Genomic DNA, 25,114 nt, shown 5'->3' on the forward strand with positions numbered 1-25,114 from the left:
AACCACTGAGCCACCGTGCCATCCCTTGAGAAGACAATTCTGGTTAGTCTCTGCGACCAAACACAACTGGTCAGAAGTGGGGGAATGATATCTATTCTGTGATCAGTTTAAACTGCCTGGGTACAAAAATGAGTAATAATCTAGAAGCTGCGCACAGGTTATTCTGTCTAAGATTATGGGTGCAAAACCACAAAGATACCACACGTTGAAAAGAACAGATCACAGAACAACAAATAAAATATTACAGTGAACATTGTGATGCAACTTTACATTGAATCTACAACTCCGAAACAGGAGAGTGGGCCTAAATAGACACAATCACCTGAGCATCTTGATTTTTTTGTGTGTCAGATCACCCCATCAGCATATTCGTCTCTTCCCTTCTCCCTCATGTACCTGTCTACCAGCCCTTTAAAGGCAATTGCGTCAAGCATGGTTCTTTGAGTCAGACCATATTGAGATCATTTTGCATGAGTAACACGCATTCACTTCATCATTATGAAGAATACACTGGGGTTTGTTGCCCCCTCACGGTGAACCAAGAGCCATGTGAAGGAAAGTCTGAAGTCAGTTCAGGTGGATTGGCCATGGGCAATGCAGGGTTACTGGGTGGTGGTGGTGTTTGGGGGGGGTGCTCTTTGGAGGATCCATGGACTCAATGGGCCGAACGGTCTGCTTCCATACTGTAGGGGTTCTCTGACTGTGAGAGTTTGTGAAGCCTCCTTCTGTCGGGCGTGCACTGTACAACTGAAGCTGCATTTGAAACATCAATTGCATCCTGGGGGAAACCATGGACATCAGAGCAAAAAATAAAAATACCTGGGCAAAGATTAGCGCTGGCGTAAAATGAAAACACTTAGGTAGGAAGAGGCACAAGTGGGGTAAAGGGAAAGAAGTGGTTAACCGCGTTTCAGGTCAAACAGTTGTTAATGGAGAATGACTCAAGCGCTAGTGGTTGTGACGCAGCAGATACCAGAGGAAGGAAGAACAAAGGTAGGGTAGAAGTTCGGAGGAGATTCAAAACTGCACAAACTTAGACGTTCATGTAATGGGAATTAAAACAAACAAGCCAATGGGTCAAAGCAGTTCTATAAGATCTAAGAACAAAGCTTAGAGAATGAAAAACTAATTTTCTAAATTCAAAAAGATGGAAAAGAAATGACAATAAACGCAATGTAATAAATACAGGCAAATCTACTACTAAGACTACATAGAATGACTGCATTTATATAGCACCTTTCACAACCTCAGGCTCTCCCAAAGTGCTTCACATTCAATGAAGTATTTGTACATTGCAGTCACTATAATAAACACTGTATTAACGAATCAGTCATCAGTTTCAGTGAGGCAGAATGACCTCTCCTGTTGTTTTCCCAAATAATGGACATGGGCTTTTTAAAAAAAATTTTACCTGAGAGAGAGCAGAGGAATCATTTGGTTTAACATCACATCTGAAAGTCTGCAACTCCCCTCAGTCCTCTGTCAGAGTGCAGTCTACTTTTCAATGCTCACGTCTCTGGAGTGGGAGCTGAAACTATAACCTACAGACTGAGAGGCAAGGGTGCTAGCAATTGAACTGCAGCTGTTGTGACAGAGGAGAGCTGATACAGAAGGGAATAATATCCTGGTTAAATATGGAAAAACAATTTGCAAAAGGTACATGAAAACCTGCTGTCATAATAGTAGGGGAGATCTGAAGGAAATTATAACTAGGAGAAGACATTGTCCAGGTTGCAAACACAGGAAATAAGAACTAAAAGATCAAAATGGTTTTCTTTTGAAAATGCACTGCACAGTTTCCATGGAAAGAGACAGAAATCATAGAGTTATCAATAATAAGCATTTTACTTTGTTATGTCAGAAAAACAAGTTTCTTCCATGATAATCCAGTCCAGTGTATAAAAGATCTAATTGCACAGCTCAAAATTAGCATAGATTAAACCAAGTATATAGCAATTTACTATTTAAAATCTCAGCAACATAGATGGGCTGCTACACTGGACTGGAAAAGTTGATGGTTATGAAATGGTGCCAAAAAAAAAAACTCCCTGTGTGTCATCCATCTCCTCTTGTCTTCGGAAGCAGCGCAAACTGCCCACTATGCTTTTGCGTCTTCCCGGTTCTAAGATCCAGCTGTCTTTGGATGAGAGGTTAAACTTCATTTGTCCTCCCTAAAAAAAAATGATAAATTCTCCAATGCATACTGGCTAATGCTTACTTCTTAAATCATAAGGCTAAAATAGGATAATGTTCACATTGCTGCTTGTGGGAGCTTCCTATGTGCAAATTGACTGCTATCGTTCCTGTATGACTGTAATCGCACCACTTCAAAAGTACTTCATTGCTGATAAGGTGCTCTGCAACATCCCAAACCTGGGAAAGAATTTACATAGTTCAGCAACTCATCAACATTGCTCCAACAACACCCTTCAAACCCACAAGCTCTACCACCTCAAAGGGCATGGGCAGCAGATATGTGAGAACACCATTTCCTGTAAGATGCCCTCCAAGCCAACTAAATTAGATTAGATTCCATACAGTGTGGAGACAGGTTCTTCGGCCCAACCAATCCACACTGACCCTCCAAAGAGTAACCCACCCAGACCCATTTTCCCTCTGACTAATGCACCTAACACTATGGGCAATTTAGCATGGCCAATTCACCTGACCTGCACATCTTTTGGACTGTGGGAGGAAACCGGAGCACCAGGAGGAAACCCACGCAGACACGGAGAGAGTGTGCAAACTACACACAGACAGTCGCCCGAGGCTGGAATCGAACTTGGGACTCTGGTGCTTGTGAGGCAGCACTGCTAACCACTGAGCCACCGTTACCGTCATGACTTGGCAATATATTGCTGTTGCTTCAGTGTTGCTGTGGGGTGTCAACCCCTGGAAGTCCCGTCCTAATAGCACTGTGGATTTACCTATAGCCCAAAAGGTTAGCAATTCAAGAAGGCAGCTCTCCATTACTTGCTGCAGGGTGATTAGGGTTGGACAATAAATGATGGTCTAGACACTGGTGCCACATTCCAGAAACCAATTAAGAATAATGTAAAAACAACCATATTTATTATATTTTGGTTGTTGATCTCACTCTTTACGTACCTTCTCTGCAGCCACAACATTACATTCCTCACTCTGTTGTGATACCTTTATTCCCTTTGTATGTTATGATCTGCCTGTACTGCATGTGAAACAAAACCTTTCACTGTGCCTAGGTACATGTGACAATAATAAATCGAATCAAGTCAAAAAGATATAGATGTCATTGGCTATTGCAGCAAATATTTCCCCTCCCTAATTGCCTAGAGGGCAGTTAAGAATCAATTACATTGCTATGGGTCTGGACTCACATGGCTGCTCAGTCCAGGTTAGGATGGCAGATTTCCTTCCCGAAAAGGAATTACTGAATCAAATGGGTTTTTATGACAATGGTTACATGCCTGCAATTAGACAAACCTGTTGTTTGGAGTCAAAGGGAGAAAATGTAATGAGCAGAGAATCATTTATAAAGGTCTGCACGTATGAAATAGGCTCAGACCATTCAGCCATGCTGGGATTTAAACGCATGTTTCGAAACATTGAAGCAGTTCAGAAAAGATTTCCAAGGACGTTGCCGGGGTTGGAGGGTATGAGCTATAGGGAGAGGCTGAATAGGCTGGGGCTATTTTCCCTGGAGCATCGGAGGCTGAGGGGTGACCTTAAAGAGCTTTATAAAATCATAAGGGGCATGGATAAGGTGAATAGACAAGGTCTTTTCCTCAGGGTAGTGGAGGCCAAAACTAAAGAGCTTAGGTTTAAGGTGAGAAGGGAAAGATATAAAAGAGATCTAAGGGGCAACATTTTCACACGGAGGGTGATGTGTGTATGGAATGAGCTGCCAGAGGAAGTGGTGGAGGCTGGTACAATTTAAAAGGCATCTGAATGGGTATATGAATAGGAAGAGTTTAGAGAGATATAGGCCAAATGCTGGCAAATGGGACTAGACTAATTTAAGATGGTCGGCATGGACAAGTTGGACTGATGGGTCTGTTTCCATGCTGAACATATCTATGACACTACTACTCTATGATTAACCTGGGTTTCTGGATTACTAGTCAAGCAACATTACCACCACGTCCTCCACATTGACTGGATGAGAAATTTTTCTCAGACATTTGAACTGTTTGCCTCAGGACGCAGTGGAGGAGAGATCATTGAACATTTGTTAAGATGGAAGTGGATAGATTCTTCTAAGGTAGGGAAACCAACCTTTATCGAAAGTAGGTGCAAGTATGGAATTCAACATGAATGGCCAAACAGACTTCAGAAGCTGAATGGTCTAAGCCTGAACCTATTTCATACGCTCATACTTTTAGGAACAATTCTTTGCTAGTTAATTTCCCTCCCTTTGACTCCAAACAATAAGTTTAATGTAGTGAAGCTTTGTTACATATGTAGGTAAAATAATAATTTCTAAATACCACCAATTACTGAGTGACAAACTCTTTGAAAATGACACCGTGTTCTTTTTAACGTAATCAAAAAAAGACACTGCAGGACATTTAAAACATCTCTGATGAGCCCTGCATTTGCAAGTGTCCAAAGTAAGTGCTCGCTACAGGATGCTATCGTTTTGTGTGAATTAAAGGACGGAAAAATGAAAGCCAGGCATGATATGATGTAATTTTAGTTCTTAAACCCAGTTTAATAAAAGAAGCAGCATGGAACTAGGACTCCAGTTAATAACCACTATCAATGTTAGATTTTTATGTTGATTGTACCCTTTCTTTTATCCACAAATTTCTTCACAAGCATGTTAAATTATTATAGACTCCAATAATAATAGGAACAAAAAATAAGCAATGTGTAGTAAAGAAGGCAATATAGGAACCATGGGTCTCACTGACTATAGAAGCATTGTCAAGCATGTGCTGAAATGAAGAAATCAAAAAAATGTGCTAAGGATTATGTTCTGTTCCCTTTGGAGAGCAATGAAAACACTACGGTGAAAAGACATAAAAAGATTAATCTGGGTACTTTTTACAATGTGAAACATTTAAGCAGTACGTCCATAGTAACATTGTCAAAATGCATCAAGGAATCAGCCTTGCCTGAATACACAGTATTATCACACAGTGGTTGTGACAGTGTTTGATAATCTACAGAATGAGCTTCTTGTGCTGCATCATCTCTTTGTCAGTGCTAGTCTACCTGCTGAATGGTCTTGCAGCAAATCACTGCAGATGCTGGAATCTGTATGGAAAACAAAAAATGCTGGAAATCACAGCGGGTCAGGCAGCAGCCAGCTCTGAAGAGGAGTCATCTAGACTCGAAAAGTTAGCTTGCTCTCTCTCCACGGTTGCCACCTGACCCCTGTGATATCCAGCACTTTTTTTTGTTTTCAGTACCGAGTGATCTTCCTTTCCATGATTGGAAAGGATTTATTAACTGATTCTACAAAAATACAGGACAGAGAAAGTCCACACTGTAAGGTTATAAATCAAAAAACACAGTAGAAAAGCAAGGAAGTTATGATGATCATTTATCGAACACTGAATGGGACTAAACTGCAGTATTGAGTCCAATTCGGGGCACCATATTTTCGGAAGGTGCAAGCGCATTAGTGAGTGTGTCAAACAGATTTGAGAGAATGTTTCTAGGGATGAAGGGGGTGTCATTCCTGAGGAAAAACTGAAGATACTGGAGCTGATCTGCTCAGACATGAGGACATGTAGAGACTTATGAGTCTGAACTGAGAAGTCACTGTTCCCGTTGATCAAAGTATTGAAAACCTGGAACGCCAATTCATTGGCAAAAGAATCATAGGTGAGATGAGGAAAATCTTTGTGATGCAGTGAATAACTGGTGTCTGGATGCACTGCCTGAGGGCATGGAGGAGCTAATTCAAAGAAAACTGCATAATTAGCAGAAGAGGAAAAATTTATAGGGCTATGGTGGGTGTGGTTCTAGCTGTGATGCCCTTATCGAGAGCCAGCACAGACATGAAGGGAAGAGGAGTTGACTTAGCCACTCTATGATATCAGCAATCTTTTTGGTTCGTCTATCCAAAGGAGCAGAAGGAAGCAGAACTAAATAAATAACATTGGCAACCATTCCAGGGAATTTTATAGATCTGCAGAGGTTACCTTGGGTATCTCAGAATGAAATGGAGGCCACCGTGACTTGATAACCAATGTTGCCACTTGTGCAGAATGCTGTCACATGACTCTTATTATTCTCTAGAAATACAAATGACGTAACGAAAACTCTGGTCCCAATAACAACGTCGATAACATGCTTTATGTCATGAAATATCCTAAGACAATTCACAGGATCAATATCTGATAAACTGTAACATCTAGCAAGATCAGGCAGTATTAGGGCAAGTGCTTGGTAAAAGGGATAGATCTTGAAGTCATATTGTGGAAGGGCAATAGACCCCAGTGCTGTGACTACTTCAAAAGAATCTAACATTTATTAAGGGGGATGGAACATTTCAAACACCGCAACACGGCAGATTGAAGCCGAGCTTTGAGGCCACAACAAGACACAGATTTGGCACTTTATTTCAATCCAGTTTATGGAAGGGAGAACACAGCGAGAATTGAAGAGAGCGTCCTGATAGGTGTGGAGGGCCAAAAGCCAGCAGCAGGAAAGGGACAAATTATTGGATGACAGAAGGAACCTCAAAAGTCATAAGGATAAGAATTAAAGGTGGAAAGAAGGGAAAAAAATCAATACTTGGTTGCAGAGATCTTTTGGAGATATAGTGCAGGACAGCAGTTTAATTTCTGAGCCAGTATTTACCTCAGCACATATTCACAGCCTCTTGTAACATGAGAATGATTGGCTGGAGGAGGCTTGATAGAATTCCGACAACATTTCTCGGGCAATGATCTAGGGAACAGAGGTTTTGATCGCATTTTGCTGAGTGCTTGCCTGGACGTGTGGAGTTTGTGTGGGCTGCAAGTACGGTTCTGGGAACTATTGAAATATAGCATTTACGCAGCAGAGGGGGAACACTCTTCTAGCTCTCTCACACAGCTCACAGTTGTCAAATAGAAAGAACGTAGAAAAAATACAGCGCAGCCCTCGATGTTGCGCCGATCCAAGCCCACCTAACCTACACTAGCCCATTATCCTCCATATGCCTATCCAATGCCCATTTAAATGCCCATAAAGAGGGAGAGTCCACCACTGCTACTTGGCAGGGCATTCCATGAACTCACGACTCGCTGAGTAAAGACAAATGGTGAAGTTGAAAACATCAGGACTGCTGTGTTTCTCTCTAATCTCTCTCTCTCACTTCATTTTCTTCCAACCTTCACTGTCTACCTCTCTTTACCAGATCTCTCTCTCTCTGTCTCTATAGAGTTCACAGCTTGACTCAACTGGATATGGCATCATTGCACTCTGCCCCAGATCTCCAGCTTTGGAATATCACCCACACTGTTCAATTCTGGTCTCACTGCAATAGGAAAGATGTTGTTAAACATGAAAGGATGCAAGAAAGATTTACAAGGGTTGAGCTGTACGGAGAGGCTGAATGGGCTGGGGCTATTTTTCGGTGCATTGGAGGCTGAGAGGTGACCTTATAGAGGTTTACAAAATCATGAGGAGCACAGATAGGGTGAATAGTTAATGTCTTTTCCCCAGGTTGGGGGAGTCCAAAACCTATGCCCTCTAATTTAAGGTGAGCGGGGAAAGATTTAAAAGGGACCTGAGGCAACTTTATCACACAGAGGGTGGTGCGTGCATGGAATGAGTTGCCAGAGGAATTGGTGGAGGCTGGTACAATTACAACATTTAAAAGGCATCTGGATGGGTTTGGAGGGATATGGGTCAAATGCTGGCAAATGCGACTAAATGAATTTAGGATATCTAGTCGGCATGGATGAGTTGAACTGAAGAATGCTTCCATGCTGTACAGCTCTGTGACTCTTCCCAATCTTTGTCAAGCCACAGCCTGGATGCAGTTCCTCTTGGGGGGGGGGGAAAGGTGAACTGGTCACATGGGAATATGAGTGAGCCACGCAACTTCTGTCCCTTTGATGGGGCTCTTGGCCAATCTTTTGTGTACCACCTTCTCTAATAGGACCCCTCCCCAGCTGCACTGTTTGACAAATGTTTTAAGCCCCTTGTGCTTCCATTCTGGTGCAGGCTCTGACTCTCCCCCCCCCCCCTCCCCACTGAGACAGCCAGTTCTGTCGGGCAATAACTCAAGCACAGTGCTGCTTTAAAAACCTGACAGAGCCATGAAGTCTCCCAAATCCTCACTCTACATCGATGCAGTACTTAGCCGCATCGGCACTGTACCTATACCCCAATGGATTACTTTGTGCCAGCAGCATCAAAGGCAAAAGAATCAGAGGCACAAAAATAGCAAATTAGAATCCAGCTCATGCTGTAGAGACTGCACCTTAATAGAGGTTAACTGTACAGCAAATATTGTTTGGAATTACTGTCCCCATTAGAAATTAGGCAGCGCCTCGAAACAAAATTCTAATTAGTTACTAAATCATTGTTGATTTTTGATATACTTTTTTGCTGCGGTTTTTAAATGAACAGTTTATTGCCGTTTTCAAGGTCACTGTTCCAGCTTTCATGAGAACGCTGCAGAATCTTCGTGGTTTCACTGGGGAGATGCCAGCCTAACAACATTGCACGCTGAATAATTACAATCTTCCCGGGCTGATTTCAGTGAGCGAGGTAACGCGCCCTGCCGTCGAGGTGACTGAGACCTCGGAGCCTACTCGAGTGTGGGCATCATGGCACCACCCTCACCGTGATCCCTTCGGGGAAGTAGTCACGTAGACCCAGGCCTGGCAACGTGACTGGGAAAAGCTCGGTTGGTGCAGATTTTCTTTTCTGGGATGGAGATGCTACAGTGATCTAATTGCAGAGAAATGCAAGCTCTGACAGTTCAAAGCTGACAGAAACCAGCTTTAAGACTCCAGCCTGGCTTTCTTTAAACGAAATGCTAAAAAAAAATCCATGAGAAAAATATGCATTGACGATGAGCCAGTGGGAACAAATGAACTTTTATCTTTTGCATAATGTTGAGAGAGTGTTGGGAGTTTTGGTAATTAAACACTGTGCGTCATTTCAGATTCATAGTTTAGGCAAATGGGAGTTGTGCTGGTCTTTTGTTTTTGTCTTAAACAGTATGTTTATAAATGGTAAACAGCTCTCCCCTCAAGGACTGATTAAAAAAGCAGAAATGGCATCTGCTATATATAAAGTATGCCAGAAGGGCTCCGTCTTTAGATTTAATAAAACACATTTCTTCTTTCGGGGGAAAAAAAACACAAAAGGGCACTAACCTCCTGCACTGTGTCACAAAGTAAAAACTGAATCGTTTTTTTGGAAACGGTTGCTGGGTATTTTCAACGTCGACGCAGCTGACTCCTTTTACATTCAGGACAGCTAATCATCAAACGTAGCATTAACTGAACAAAGTTTATTTGTGGCTCCAATTTCCTGTATTGACTCTGAGCCCCCCACATTCCCCTCCTCAATCATTGTTATCTACTTGAAGAGCTTTCTCTCCCACCATCTTCAAATATTAGGAATACTGGGACACTGTCTTTCAAACATTATTATGTGTTGAGCTATTCTGGACCACAGTTGGTTTTGACTCAATCTGCAGTTCTTGATTATACTTTAACCCTCACTGCATCACCACTGGTGTGTGAGCATCTTCTGGTGTTCACAGGAAATTAGAATTTGATGAAACCGGTTTCGGAGACAATTAATATGATTAAGTAACGTGGCTTTGTTTATAATGAAACTAAAATCCAAGAGTTGCTTTTCGAATGGTCCTTTCAAAACATAATGGATGCAATGCTTAACAAACCATTTCTGTGTACTATCCATCGATGCAGAGCACCTAAATGCAACTTTTTAGACCTTTATTTAATATAATGCCAGAACTATTGCTACTGAGAAAATGAAGACAAGATGAGCTTTAAAATTGGTTTCAAAATACAGTTCACGTCTGTTTTCTAAACTCATGGTTCCAAATGGGACCAATTTAAAGTTGAGCTGATCAACTTGACTGCTGCTCATTTGGTCGCTCAGTTGTTAGAGCACTTTTTCAGAAACTTCAATTCATCGAAAATTCTGCTGCTGACCACTGCTCAGTTTGGCAACATTGCAATTTTTAAATTACACCGCACTTCTAAAATTCCTCCGCAGCCCCACTCCTCCTTATTACTACAACACTCTACAATCTTCCAAGATCCCTGTGATGCTCCAATTCCAGCCGTTGGAATTTTCACTGCTTTGCCGATGATGGCCACAGAATCAGCTGTCAACATGAATTGGAATTCCTTCCCCTAAGCCTCTCTGCTTGCCTATCATTCTCTTCTGTAAGACTGTTGAAAACCATTTAAATTGTGGAGCTTGTCAAATTTTGTTTGACCACACCCTAATAAGCTGATTCTCTTATGTTATGGGTGCTACGTAAATGCAAGCGTTCATTCATTGGGACAGTGGAAGGGGATCTTCAGCTCCCAGATCTGGTGAGCTTTGAAGTGGGAAAAGCAATTCACTGAGGCAGAGTGATCAATCAGGTTATACTCTCTTCCACCCTCGTACACCAGGCAGAAGCATTCTCATTCGCCTGTGGCTATCTTTGAGACCAGGAAATGAACTTTGATGAACTCTATCATATTTAGTTTTGTAACTTGTGATTTTACCATGACTTCTGTCATTAATATAGGCAGCATTGTTCGAGCAACTTAGAACACTTTTCATTGTATTTTTCTTGTAAAAACACATCTGACAATAAACTCGAAATTCTAAACTGATTTAAGCAAGTGGTGGTATTCCATATATCTGCTGCCCTTGTCCTTCCAGATGGAAGTGGTCATAGGTTTGGAAGGTGCTGCCTGAGGATCTTTAGTGAATTTCTGCAGTGCATCTTTAGATAATACACACTGCTGCCACAGAGCGTCGGTGGTGGAAGGAGTGGGTGCTTGTGGACATGGTGCCAATCAAGTGGGCTGCTTTGTCCTGGATGGCATCAAGCTTCATGAGTGTTGTTGGAGCTGCACCCATCCAGGCAAGTGGGGAGCATTCCATCACCCTCCTGACATGTGCCTTGTAAATGGTGGGCAGGCTTTGGGGTGTCAGGACGTGAGTTACTCACCACAGTAATCCTACCCTGACCTGCTCCTGTAGCTACTGTATTTATGTGGCATGTCTAATGGAGTTCTGAATAAGAATCATTGAACCCGAAACATTAACTCTGCTTTCTCGCCACAGATTCTGCCAGGCCTGCTGAGTTTTTCCAGCAATTTCTGTGGTCGTTTCTGATTTCCAGCATCTGCAGTTCTTCGGGTTTTTTGAACTGAAACAGCATGTCTATTTTTACAGTGAAGACCTCGGGGAATCTACACAGACATTCACTCTTCTGATAAGTGATCAAGCAGAAATAAATCAATACGTTGCGTGCACTCTGTGATTTTCACCAATGCTGTGGGTATAAAGGAGTCACTGCCATTTAGCTGCAGGTCTCACCCACTCTGCCCCAAAAGCAATGTTGGAACGACAACAAAAGAGACGGGCCTTTGAACTCAATCCTGATAAACCTCTGTGAGGCTTTCACGAGCATTTTGTATTCCATCTGCATTACAAGAAGAATGCAAGTTCACACTTTCCAAAGTGTAACTTGGAGCAATTCAGTGTTCAGATTTTTTTTTAATTATTGGGAAATAACTGAACTACTGGGAAATACTGTGAGGGTTTCTTTGTTGATGCACTGCAGTGATTTATAAAGGAAGATGAAGTCGATTTTGACTCATGACAAATGGAGTGCATCAATGAAATTCATTTGGGTCAGAAGTTATCAAGAATGGAAATGTACCGGCTCAGACCTCTACAATCTCCATTACGGTTGAAAGAACAAACCCCTCCTTCCTATCGGAAAGATGTTGTAACACTTGAAACGGTTCAGAAAGGATTTACAAGGATGTTGGCAGGGTTGGAGGATTTGAGCTATAGGGAGAGGTTGAATAGGCTGGAACTGTTTTCCCTGGAGCATCGGAGGCGGAGGGGTGACCTTATGGAGGTTTACAAAATTATGAGGTGCATGGATAGGATAAATAGACAAAGTATTTTCCCTGGGGTCGGGGAGTCCAGAACTAGAGGTCATAGGTTTAGGGTGAGAGGGGAAAGATATAAAAGAGACCTACGGGGCAACTTTTTCACACAGAGGGTGGTATGTGTATGGAATGACCTGCCAGAAGTAGTGGTGGAGGCTGGTACAATTGCAACATTTAAGAGGCATTTGGATGGGTATATGAATAGGAAGGGTTTGGAGGGATATGGGTCAGGTGCTGGCAGGTAGGACTAGATTGGGTTGGGATACCTGGTCGGCATGGACGGGTTGGACCGAAGGGTCTGTTTCCATGCTGTACATCTCTATGACTCTATGACTCTAAGAGGGTGCATTTTATGGCTACAAAAACCTTACACTAATCATATCCCTTCAGTTTATACTTCTGCATATGTGCACTGAAGGAAGGTTAGAGTAGATTCCCTACAGTGTGGAAACAGATCATTTGGCCCAACAAGTCCACACCAACCCTCCAAAGAGTAAACCACCCAGACCCATCCCCCTACATTTACCCCTGACTAATGCACCAAACACTACGGCAATTTAGCATGGTAAATTCACTTAACCTGGACATCTTTGGATTGTGGGAGGAAACCGGAGCACTTGGAGGAAACCCACGCAGACACAGGGAGAATGTGCAAACTCCCCACAGACAGTCATTAGAGGCGGGAATCGAACCCAGGTGTGTGGTGCTGTGAGGCAACAGCGCTAACCACTGAGCCACCATCCATCCCTCCAAACTCCCCCAGCAACAAACCCCTCCACCCTTCCCACCCCCACCCATGAAGGACTGAATATTCTATGTGGGTTAACTTTCAGACAGAAATTAAACAAACAAGTTGCACTTATTTAGCACCCTTTTACCATAATAAACAGTATCAGGAAGCTTCACAGTTTAGGACAATGACAAAAAGCTTGGCCAGACAGTCAGGTTATCAGAAGCATCTCTTCAAGAGGAAAGTGAAATAAGGAGAGAGAAGTGAAGACAGGCTATTCCAGAGCTTGTAGATTACTCAGCTAAAGGGATGACCCCTAGTGCTGGAGCCATGAAAATTTGAGACACGCCCAAGTCCAGACACAGATGGATACAAATAACACAGCGGGTTGAGGGTCTGGAGGAGATTGCAGTGATATAGAGGGCAAGGCCATGGAGGGATTTGAAATCAAGGGGGAGGATTTTAAAATTTGGGGCATTGTGCAACTGGGAACCAAAGTCCATCAGCGACTGCAGCAGTTGTGCGTGAACGGGACTTGGGGTGAGTTAGGATAGGAGCAGCAGTGTTTTAAATTTGTGGAGGGTATTGAAAACACTTGGACTCATACAGTTATCACTGTCTTCAAGTTATTCTGAAGGACGTTACAAAGTTGTGACCAATTGGATCCGTGCCTTTTCATCACCAAATCCTGTCAGCTCCACTCGCTGCAAAGTTCTTCATTACTTTGCTGCACATCTTTAAGTCATCCTTACACCGAAGGTACTATATGAATGCAAGTTATTGTTGCTGTTCTAAGACAACAATTGCCATGTACGATTTTAATCAGTACATTGACTGGACAAATCAGATGGGCAAGGGTAACATGGAAGACCAAACAGTAAATTCCAGAGGGATTGTCTCTGAGAGCAGTACATTACACAACCTACCCAGGAATAGATTATTTCAGATCTAGTCATGAGTAAGGAGCTAGGACTGATGAGCATCCTCATAGTCACGGTCCCTCTTGGGGGGTAGTCATCCCAAGATAGAAGAATTTTAAATTCACTTTGAAGGAGAACAACTCGGTCTCAAACTAGCGTTCTCAAATGAAATAAGCAAAATGAGGAAAAAGATGTCGACAAAGAATGGTAAAATAGACTAAGAGAAAGGTCCTGAAGAAGGGCTTATGCCCGAAACGTCGAGTCTCCTGTTCCCTGGATGCTGCCTGACCTGCTGCGCTTTTCCAGCAACACATTTTCAGCTCTGATCTCCAGCATCTGCAGACCTGACTTTCTCCTCCTAAGAGAAAGGTCAGCAGAGGTAGACATTTAAACAGATATTTCTTAACATGGAGTAATTTGTTAAAAAATTACTTGATAAGAGGTTGAACCAGCACTGGTTAACAAAGGTGGTCAAGGAGAGTATCCAAACAAAATCCAAGGTAAATGAAGCAGCAAAAACTAGTGGTAGGCCAAAGGACTAGGAATGTTGGAGGAATCAGCAGAGGAAGATTAAAAATCTAATATAAAAAGGGAGAAAATTGGTTGTGCAAGTAAACTGTCAATAACTCCCCACTATACAAAAGGAAACAGAGCGGGAAGTGAGAGCAAAACACTCGAACGATGCAATTGAGGAATTGATAATGAGGAAAAAAAAGAACTGGTAGATAATTTAAACCAATACTTTGCTTTGGTCTTCGGTGGAAGACATGACAAGCATGCTGAAGATAATAGGCAGCAAGGTGCTAAAGAGAGGAAAGGTCTTTTGTAACAGTCTCTATCACAATGGACACAATGTTGGACAAACAAATGGGACTGAAGACAGACACATCACCAGGACCTAATGGCCCGCATGTGAGCTTTTTAAAAGAATTGGTTGCAGAGATAGCAGAGGTATTGGTTGATATTCCAGAACTCACCAGATTCTGTGAGGGTTCCAGCAGATTGGAATCAGTGATTGAACAAGGGGCAGAAACCAATCAAAGTGAAGGATCCTAGCTAATACGCACCACCACGCTAACGGTACAGCCCCTGAAATGGGCAAAGGGAATTAATGCACTATAAACCCATATCTGTTGGGATTGCAAATCAATCAACATACCAGCAACATTCAACCTGTGCATTAAAATGATATTTGTATGCGGCCAACATTGAACATGCTGCTTTATCGGCTACTTGTGACACCAATGGGTTTAATATTGACGCTGATTAGTGCAATGAGAAGCTAGCCAACACTGTTTAAAGGTGCAAGGTTTGTGAAGGTTTGTTGCTCAGGTTGAGGTTTAGGGTGTAGGTTTGCTCGCTGAGCTGTAGATTTGATATCCAGACGTTTCATTACCTAGCTTGATAACATCATCGGTGGCGACCTCCAAGTGAAGCGAAGCTGTTGTCTCCTGCTTTCTATTTATATGTTTGTTCTGGACGGGGTTCCTGGGGTTTGTGGTGATGTCATTTCCTGTTCATTTTCTGAGGGGTTGATAGATGGTATCTAGATCTATGTGTTTGTTTATGGCATCGTGGTTGGAGTGCTAGGCCTCTAGGAATTCTCTGACATGTCTTTGCTTAGCCTGTCCCAGGATTGATGTGTTGTCCCAGTCGGAATGGTGTTTTTTTTTAAGGTTTAAAGGTGGTCTGTACCTCTTCCGGGCAATGTGGCTGGGGCAGGCACTGAGAGGTACATGGAAAGCAAACCTAGTCGTGGCAAACAATGAGTAATGGCACAAAATGAGGCAGAGTGGACTCCAAAAGTTTTCAGACAATGCATGGCAGGTCATCGTGAAGATGATGGAGAGGAAGAGGGATGCCCTGTATGTGCAGTATGTCCTCCAGTCATTTGGTCAGAGGGCAATAGGAACTGCAATGCTGGGAGTCAAACCCGATAATCTAGATGTAATGCCACAACACAAGGTGAGTAAGAGCAAGTTATAGAGTCATACAGCATGGAAAATGACTCTTTGGGTCCAATCAGTCCATGCCAACAATAATCTCAAACTAAAATAGTCCCACCTGCCTGCCACCTGCCCCATATCCAGCCAAACGTTTTCTATACATTAACTTATCCAAATGACTTTTAAACACTGTAACTGTACCCACACCCACCACTTCCTCAGCAAGTTCATTCCACATGCGAATCATCCTCTGTGTAAAAAATGTGCCCCTCATGTCTTTTTATAAACTTCCCACCCTAGGGACAAGGCACCTGCCACTTATCTTATCTATGCCCTTCATGATTTTAAAAACATCTATAGGGTCACCCCTTAACCTCCTACACTCCTATGAAAACAACCTCAGCCTATTCAGCATCTCCCTATAAATCAAACCCCTCCAGTCCTGGCAGCATCCTGCTAACTGAACCCTCTCCAGCTAACAACATCCTTCCTATAACAGGGCTTCAAGACTAATATACCATCAATGCCCCCACCCCACAGTCTTAGCCACTATGCAATTTACCCCCAATCACAGTGATTACTCACCAACAATCTCTATCCATCAGGACTCACGCCTAGGATTTATACAATTCAGCTCACTTTCGCAAACTCAGTACTGCTGAAAACACCCACAGCATGGAGACACTGACAGCTATTTAACCATGACAGCTGATCACCCTTGAACAGCACCGAATTCAAAAAGGCTGACGGAGCAAAAAACATACCAATCCTAGTGTAGCACTTGTGTGGGTTAGAGAAGAAGGTAAAGTCCCTACCCTCTGGGTGAAGACATCTCCACACATCCACCAACCCCAGCTCCTTGTTCAGGTCCATTAGCTGCCTGGATTGTGGGAGTATACCCGCGAGACCCCTCGGTATCCTATCCACCTCGGGGTCCATAAGTCGGTTAAAGTCTCCCTCTATAATTGTATGATGCACCCCAAGGGCCATCAACCTGGAGGGCGTATCCGTTAAAAATTTGAGGGGGGTGTGCCGGGGGGGCAATATACATTCAAAATCCTGTACTCCACTCAATGTATCGAAGCTCTCGGGATCAGAAACCACTCATATTCGTCTTTAATTTGGTCTAACAGTTGAAATGGGAGATTCTCCTGGATAAGTATAGCAACTCCTCTGCTTTTAGAATTAAAGGATGAGAAAAACACCCAGCCAGACCCTTCCTGCTGTAACCGATAAGTGCTCCTTATCGGTTAGATGTATTTCTTGCAGCAAGGCTACATCAACCGTTTCTTTACTAAGGCTTGAAAGTCTCTTCTTTCTCTTAATCGGTGAATGATTCCCCTTAATGTTCCAGGTGCACCATTTACACAACCTATTAGTCATAGCCGTCCAAAACAGTCCGTGATCCCCTGGGAGGAAGAATCCCTCTCATAATGCGCCGAGTGTAAACAGTTCAAATAAACTTGAGAATACAACTACAAAAACTACCAAATCAAAACTTCTAACAACTACTTCTACAATGAATCAACATTTAACACAAATAAAAGGAGACTTCTCCCCTTGCTCACGGGGGACACTCACACAACCCACTAACCCCTCCATGGCTCCTTCAAGCTGAAGCCACATTCCAAACCCAGACAAAACAAATCACATGCATCTTATAACAAGAAAATTAAAAGTGGGCATTCAGCCCATCCCATCCATACTTTGACCCTGGGCAATCCTGGTCGATAAAAAAAAAACCACCCTCAAACCCTCACCCCCCCCCATCCCACATCAAGAGAGAGAAGAAAAGGGAATGATAAATAAAAAGATAATGGAAGGGGAGAAAGAAGGGAGAAGAGAGAGAAAAAGAAAAAAGGTGACCCCCATGTATTAAAAAAACAAAACCAGGCAAACCACAGAGAAATCAAGGTAAACACTATTGTCCATATTATTTGAGCCAGCCAGTCTATTTTAAAGTATCCAGGAAGACCTTTAGCTTTTCTGATTCGTCAAAATTAAACATGGACCCGCCGTGCCTGAAATGTAATATTGCCAGATATCTTAAAGAGTACTGAATATTCAATTCCCTTGGCCTCCTCTTTACTTCATCAAAGGCCTTCCTCTTATGAATCACGACCGGAGAGAAGTCTTAGAAAAGCATAATTCGTGATCCCTTGTATGTGAGAGCCTGAGGATCCTTCCCCAGTGCTCTAGAGGCTTCCAGCATCACTATCTCTGTAATGCTGGAGTCACACTAGGACCGGGGGGTGGGGGCACTGGAATGATCTGGGCCTGCGCACTGTGACCCGGTGGGCCTGCTCAACCCGCAGTTGGTCTACCTCAGACTCCAGCCTCAGAAACTGTGGGAGCCATTGCTCCAAGAAGTGGATCAGCTGGCTTTCTTCCTCCCACTCCGGCAGCCCAATCAAGCGGATGTTCTTCTGACGACCTCTACCTTCAAAGTCATTGAACTGCTCTTCCAAGGCCCGCACCCGCCATTCCAGGGTCTGGACCCAACCCACCAAGGATTCAGAAGCCAGCTGCTCCACCTCCATGACACACTGCCCAAGACGCTTCTGCAGCATGACCGAGATCAGTTCCAGCCTGGTCCGGGTCTCCTCCATCGCTGAATCGATCTTCTCTCAGAGTTTCATGAACTCCGAGACCAGGCTTTGCTCCACAGGTAAGTCCCCCGCGATGTTCGTGAAGGCTGACGCTGGGGTCGCAAGCGTGTCCATGGCGGCAGGGGAGTGCCCTGCTTGTTTCGATCCTCGCTGTCCTTTTCCCTTGGTCATCTTCCTTAATCAACAAAACTGACACACAGCAATTCTGGGCATCTAAAACTACCAACTTTTACCACAACAGCTAAGAAAGGGAGGATAACTGCATCACTTTGCCTGGGTTATGGTGCAGAGCTCAGCAAGGCAGACCTACTGGATTGCCGCCATCTTGGATCTCAGCCCACAGAGTTTAAATTAGGAAGGCTACATCAGATTTAGATTGTGTAAATAAAGGAAATAAAGAGAGGGAAAGAAATATGAGATTAACAGAAAGAAATAAAAGAGCAAAAGCAAAAAGTAAAACAATTTTTATAAATCTCTAGCAGAGATTAAATGTTGAAGGAATGAGACTCCATATTTTATATACTTAATTGGAAATATTTCAGTGCAGCACTTATGATTGATCATACCATTAAAAATTCACCTCATTCCAGGAACCTTGAAGTTTTCAGGCATATTTAGTGGTTAAGCGTTGTAACATCATTCCCTTACTTTGATTCAGAAGTGAGTCACTTCAAGTAATTCTGTTATAACGCAGGCTGAGAAACAGCAAGGTTAGCTGGATTATAACATCAAGATTTCCATGTTCAACTGCATGCATCCAGACTCTGGAAGTTGCTTCACTGCATCATAATGGCGTGCACCATTAGCTTCAAAGCACAATCTAGCCGATGACTTCTGCAGACTCATTTTCCAATTCCCAGCTTGGCTGATGAACCAAACTATCAGAAACGTTTTCCAAACAGTAATACTTGAAACATTTCGCTGGTTTCCTCTCTGATCCTCACCACTACTGCTTCTCTTTGGAACTGGAATTTACATTTTTTGAAACTGTTTACTGGCAGTGGTTAGCTGGATCAGTTATTAATTTTAAATCGTCACGCTAAATTTTAATGTTAGATTTAAAATCTGAGATAGATTTTTAAAAATTCACTCAAAGGATGAGGGCAATGCAAGCAAGACCAGCATTTATTGCTCATCCCTAATTAAGGGTCAACCACTTAGCTGTGGGTCTGGAGTCACATGGAGGCCAGACCAGTTACCTTCCCTAAAGGACATTAATGAATCAGATGGGTTTTTTTGACAATTGACAATGGATTCATAGTCATCATATAGACTCTTAATTTCAGACTTTGTTTATGAATTGAATTCAAATTTCACCATCTGCTGTGACAGGATTTCAAACTGAGTCCCCAGAACATTACCAATCCACTGATAATTGTCTCCCCATTATCCTTTATTACACAAAGATATTAAGGGATATTTGCAAAGGCAGGTGTTATGGAGTTAGGCCACAGGTTAGCCATGATCTCACTGAATGATGGAACAGACCTGAGGGGCTGAATGGCCTCCTCCTGTTCATAGATTTTCTCTTGATACAACCTGATTTCTACTTGTCAGTGTCTAACGATGGCAACATTTCAGCCAAACATTTGCACGTGCAATGCAGAATGGCCACATGGAAGAACATGACATCCAAGGCTGACTTGACAATATTTTTGCAGCTGATGATGAAGCTGAAGGTAAAACAGGCGTCTTGGGTTAGAATCGTGGTAAAAGCTTATTGATCTTGAATTAGAAAGGTATTAGCTCTACCTCAAGGCAATGAAGCATGGAAAATAACTTGTTATTCTTTTCCACACTCAATAGAACTAGATTTTAACAAATCACAGCTGCATAAATAAATCTGTTCTGTGAACAGTCGCTACTTGCAATGCAAGTAAATCGAGTGAAGGTGCTGTTGCAATTTAGCCTGTTGATGAAGCAAAGAGGCATTTCCTATCAATGTAACTGCGATGGAAAGGTTTCATCTTGTTTTCAAGTCATTTTAAAACAATGGAAGCTTATGTTTAATGTGATACGCTGAGGAAAGCTACACTTCAAAGAGTTGCACATCATCACTGGGAGGATCATGGTGGGAGATTCTCCACATTGCACAGACTCAGACTGTGGCATTCTGCACATTGCTAGCATAGATCAAATTGCTAACTTCTTCTAAAAAAAAGATGAACTTAAGTCTAAGCTTTTCAGAGAGACTACCATCTCTGATTGCACCTTAATAAATGGTGCAAAGGACGGTGTTGCAGGTAAAAGTTGTTTCTTGTAATTCACTCATGACATGAGCATCATTGGCTGGGCAACATTTATAGCCTATCCTTAGCTGGTCTTGAGAACGTGGCAGTGAGCTACCTTCTTGAACCGTTGCAATCCATTAGGTGTTGGCACAATCGCAATGCCATTTGGGAGGCATTCCATGACTCCCAGCCACAGTGAAGGAACAGTGACATATTACCAAGTAGGTTGGAAATGTATTTTACAGATGGTGGTGTTCCCATGTATCGGCTGCCCTTATCCTTTTAGATGGCATTGGTCGTAGGTTTGGAAGGTGCTGTCTGCTGTGTAAGGAGCTGAAACTTTATTGCTGGAACAGCACAGCAGGTCAGGCAGCATCTAGGGAACAGAAGATTCGACGTTTCGGGCACATGCCCTTCTTCAGGCATGTGCCCGAAACGTCGAATCTTCTGTTCCCTAGATGCTGCCTGACCTGCTGTGCTGTTCCAGCAATAAAGTTTCAGCTTTGATCTCCAGCGTCTGCAGACCTCACTTTCTCCTGCTGTGTAAGGAGTCTTGGTGAATTTCTGCAATGCACCCACTGCAGTTACTGAGCGTCGATGGTGATGGGAGTGGGTGTTGTGCCAATCAACGGGCCTCTTTGCCCTGCATGGTGTCAAGTTTCTCGAGTGTTGTTGGAACTGCAGTGATCCAGGCAACTGGAGAGTTTCTATCACACGTGTTCCTGACGTGTGGCTTGGAGATGGTGGGCTGGCTTTGGGGAGTCATCGTGGGTGGTAATCGTGCCCTTGTTTCATGTGATGCCATGAAACCTCATGGGTTTCCGGAATCAATGTTGAGAATTCCCACGGCAACTTCCTCCTGACTGCATAACACTGTGCCACCATTTCTGCTGGGTCTGTCTTGCCAGTGGCATAGGATATATCCAGGGATGGTAATGGGGCTTTTGGGATGTTGTCTATGAAGTATGATTCTGTAAATGAGTGTGTTTCAGGCTGTTGTTTGACTTGACTATGAGACAGTTCTCTTAATTTTGGTATTGAACCCCAGATATTAGTAAGGCGGACTTTACAGTGTCAACAGGACTGTGTTAGTCACTAACATTTCCATGCCTTAGTCCACCCAAGCAGTCTGTCCTATTCCATTCCATTCTTTAGACTTTCCAGTATTTGATGGAATGGAGTAGATTTCTGAGCCACATTTCAAAGATTTTCCGTTAAGAGTCAACCAAATGCTGTGAGTCTGGAGTCAGATGGAGGCCAGACTTTCCTCCCCTAAAGGACATTGGTGAACCAGATGATTTTTTATGACAATCAACAATTGTTCCATGGTTACCTTTAAACATTTCATTCCAGATTTTTATTGAATTCAGATTCCACCATCTGTGATAGTGGGATTCAACCCATAGGTGCTTAGAACATTACCTGGATCTCTGGGATTGCTAGTCCAACAATACTAACACTACATCACACTGTCTTTCCAGAGTACTGCTCTTCTAGAGTTGCAAATCAGAAGTCACATGACCTCAGGTTATATTTCAACAGGTTTACTTAAAATCACAAGCTTTCAGTACGCGGCTCCTTCATTAGGTCAAGTCACTTCACCTGACAAAGGAGCAGCATTCCGAAAGTTTGTGGTTTCATATAAAGCTGTTGGACTAAAACCTGATGTTACGTGACTTCTGACTTTGTCCACCTCAGTCCAACACCAGCATCTCCACGTGATGATTGAGCTGTAAGAGAAAAGATAAAGGCACTATTTTGGAAGATCTAATGTATTAATAGTGAATCTTCTGTGACTGATTACGGGTAATGGGAGGAAATGGAGATGACGTTGCAAACTGGCACTGGATGGTGTCATTAAATGAGCAAGAACCAACATTAAAGAAAAATCAGGCAGACTGCTTGTTGATTTACCTATGTCCTTGGTGTTGTTCTCTAAGACCATGTTTTTTTCCATACACAAATGTTTTTTCACAATGCTTGTTGTTTGCAGGTTGAGAGGTGACAGCACTGGCTCTCAAGCAAGTAAATGCAATAGGCATTCTGGCATTTCCGTTACAAGAGGTTGCAGAGCTACTGCTGGGAGAATGAGAATGTCAGTGCTAATTCATAACTCATTGACTTCAGTGGACTTGGCCCTTTGAAGTGTTACCAATTTAAAATTTTCCCTTACACAGACAGGCTTTCTGTTGCTTGCACCTGTATTAAACCATTTCTAGCTCTCACAGTAGGAGATGTTTTACCAGTGTTTAACAATACAGGCCTTCAGTGAATGGCTGACATGGAATTTGGAAGTGATTCTGTAACACTCAGACACAAATACAAATTAAAATCTTAAATACTTGCTTAAAGATATCCAAACCATCTACTTAGGATGGGTTTCTGCTTTAAGCATATCTCCTGCATTTGCCAAGTTTATTTTAATGCACTTAAGCTCAGGGTGGTAGCTGCCAATAATTTCAATTCAGTGCTTTGAGAACTCTGCAGAACAGAACGAGAATTGGCAGACTGACAGAGAAAATCCGCACCAGGGTCTTTTAATGAAACAAGCGAGTGAATCGTGAGATCCTTCATCCACAAACAACGTGCCTGCTTGTTGAGAAATAATTAGACACATTGTCCGTTACCTTTTCATCCTCCTCATCGTCGTCATCAATGTCCACGTCATAATCCTCCTGACACAGAAAATACAAGAAGAGAAATGAATAGTTAGCCTTAAATAACTTTCTTTTCTTATACTAGCAAAATGCTTTGAACTCTAGATCATTACAACAACCCAAGCAAAGTGTTTGATGCTTTAAAGTAGTGCTCAAACATGAAAAAAGGCCACGATATTTTTTACACTGATCATAAATTGTGCCTAAACAATGTAACTTGACTCATTCCTCTCATTCCTGATGAAGGTCTTATGCTCGAAACATTGAATCAATCCCCCTGCTCCTCGGCTGCTGCCTGACCGTCTGTGCACCACACTCTTCGACTCTGATCTCCAGCATCTGCAGTCCTCCCTTTCTCCGAATGTGACTTGACTGTACAGTACACTCGCCAACACGCCCACCATGTCTGTCACAGTAATGAACATCACTTCTGGTGTGAAACAAACACCACCATGGGCAGGGTAATGGGATGAGCTGGAATGCTCTTGCAGAGAGTCAGTGATCATTGGCCAGCTTGTATTCTGTATCCATTCTGATTCAATGAAATGAGCAAGTTCCAAAAGATATTCTGTACTCAGTAGTGTTCATCTGCACTGTTCAATTTCAGTGATGTCTCTTAATAGCAAGACATCTGCTTTAAATGAAATGTTTTATTACTTTGCAAGTTAATTATGCTATAGCCTGCTTGTTCATTGGGTGGCTTGTTTCAGCATCTTACAAACAGTTATATTGTGGGTTCATTCATTCATTCATTTTTTCATTCATTCCTTCATGTGCACTCCGCCCACAGGGACATCCTTGGATCCATTTTGAGCACTTTTCTAAGAAGTATTTTGTCAGTGGTGTTTTCCCATTGCTTTGTACTTTCAGGGGCACATTAGACAAATAAAAGTCATCCAGTCATACAGCACAAAAACAGACCCTTTGCTCCAATTTGCCCAAGCTAAACTAATCTCATTTGCCTGTGCTTGGCCCATACTCCTCTAAACCTTTCCTACTCATGAACCTGTCAAAATATCATTAAAATAATTGTATAAGTATCAACCATTTCCTCTGGCTGTTCATTCCATATAGGAGCCACCCTCTGTGTGACAAAGCTGCCCCTCAGGCCCCTTTTTAAATCTTTCCCCTCTGACCTTAAAAATATGCCCCCTAGTTTTGAACTCCCCAACCCTAGGGAAAAGACACTTGCTAGTCACCTTACGTTTCAAATCTACCTCAGTTGGAACTGGATCAAACCCATGCTGTTAGTGTCTTGGAAATGTCATTAGGCTCATAATCTAATGCCCCACTAACATTGTGGTGATATGAGTCCAATGCCAGCCATAAGAACTAGTGGATCATAAAATCGATTAATAAATCTGAAATTAAAGCTGGATTCATGCTCAACATGTTTGTCAGATACATTTGGGACATCTAAGCAACTCTTGGACAGGCACATGGAAGTTAGTACAATGTAGTGTATGTAGGTTAGTCTGATATTAGAGTAAGATAGAAGGCCGGCCCAACATTGAGGGCTGAACGGCCTGTACTTTGCACTCTTCTTTGTTTTGACATTACTAAGGTTGATTGTCGTAAAAACCCATCTTATTCTTTGCTGTAAGTAGCCACAGAACAGAAAGAGGACCTACCACTCTGATGATAGTGGGAATGGGATTGTGCTCCAATGTTTTTACGTCATATCAGTGTGCTTCTCCCTCTGGAGAGAAGTGGACTGGCACTTGCTAGTTAAAGAGGATCTCTGGTATGGAGGAAAGTCCCACCATTCAATAGCTGTGCACTCTGATGTGGAACATCCACTCTACACATTTCACCTACAGATTGGTTTGGAATGGCAAATACAGGGGCAATCTTTCACCACCTGAAGAGAAACAGAAAGGAGGTTACCCTTTGTCAGAGAGTCTCGGACCAGAGGGCATAATCTTAAAA

At 42.7% G+C, this 25,114-nt stretch overlaps 1 protein-coding gene across 8 annotated transcripts in view; it reads right to left on the bottom strand.

Moving 5' to 3' along the window:
* Positions 1-25,114, bottom strand: part of LOC122541051 (multiple C2 and transmembrane domain-containing protein 2-like) — a 487,119-nt gene that overhangs the window by 67,414 nt on the left and 394,591 nt on the right. For 6 of the 8 annotated variants that reach the window (XM_087981162.1, XM_087981161.1, XM_043677545.2 and 3 more), the window contains one exon: positions 23,156-23,203. In XM_087981162.1, coding sequence (XP_087837288.1) covers positions 23,156-23,203 — 48 coding nt within the window. Of the gene's footprint in view, positions 1-1,411; positions 2,172-21,140; positions 22,259-23,155; positions 23,204-25,114 lie in introns of those variants that run through there. The other 2 variants (XR_006309501.2, XM_087981163.1) reach the window with 2 other exon arrangements.

This window comes from Chiloscyllium plagiosum, unplaced genomic scaffold (assembly GCF_037043375.1).
Source record: "Chiloscyllium plagiosum isolate Xiang-an unplaced genomic scaffold, Cpla_swu_hap1 HiC_scaffold_39, whole genome shotgun sequence".
In the NCBI taxonomy this organism is placed as follows: domain Eukaryota; kingdom Metazoa; phylum Chordata; class Chondrichthyes; order Orectolobiformes; family Hemiscylliidae; genus Chiloscyllium; species Chiloscyllium plagiosum.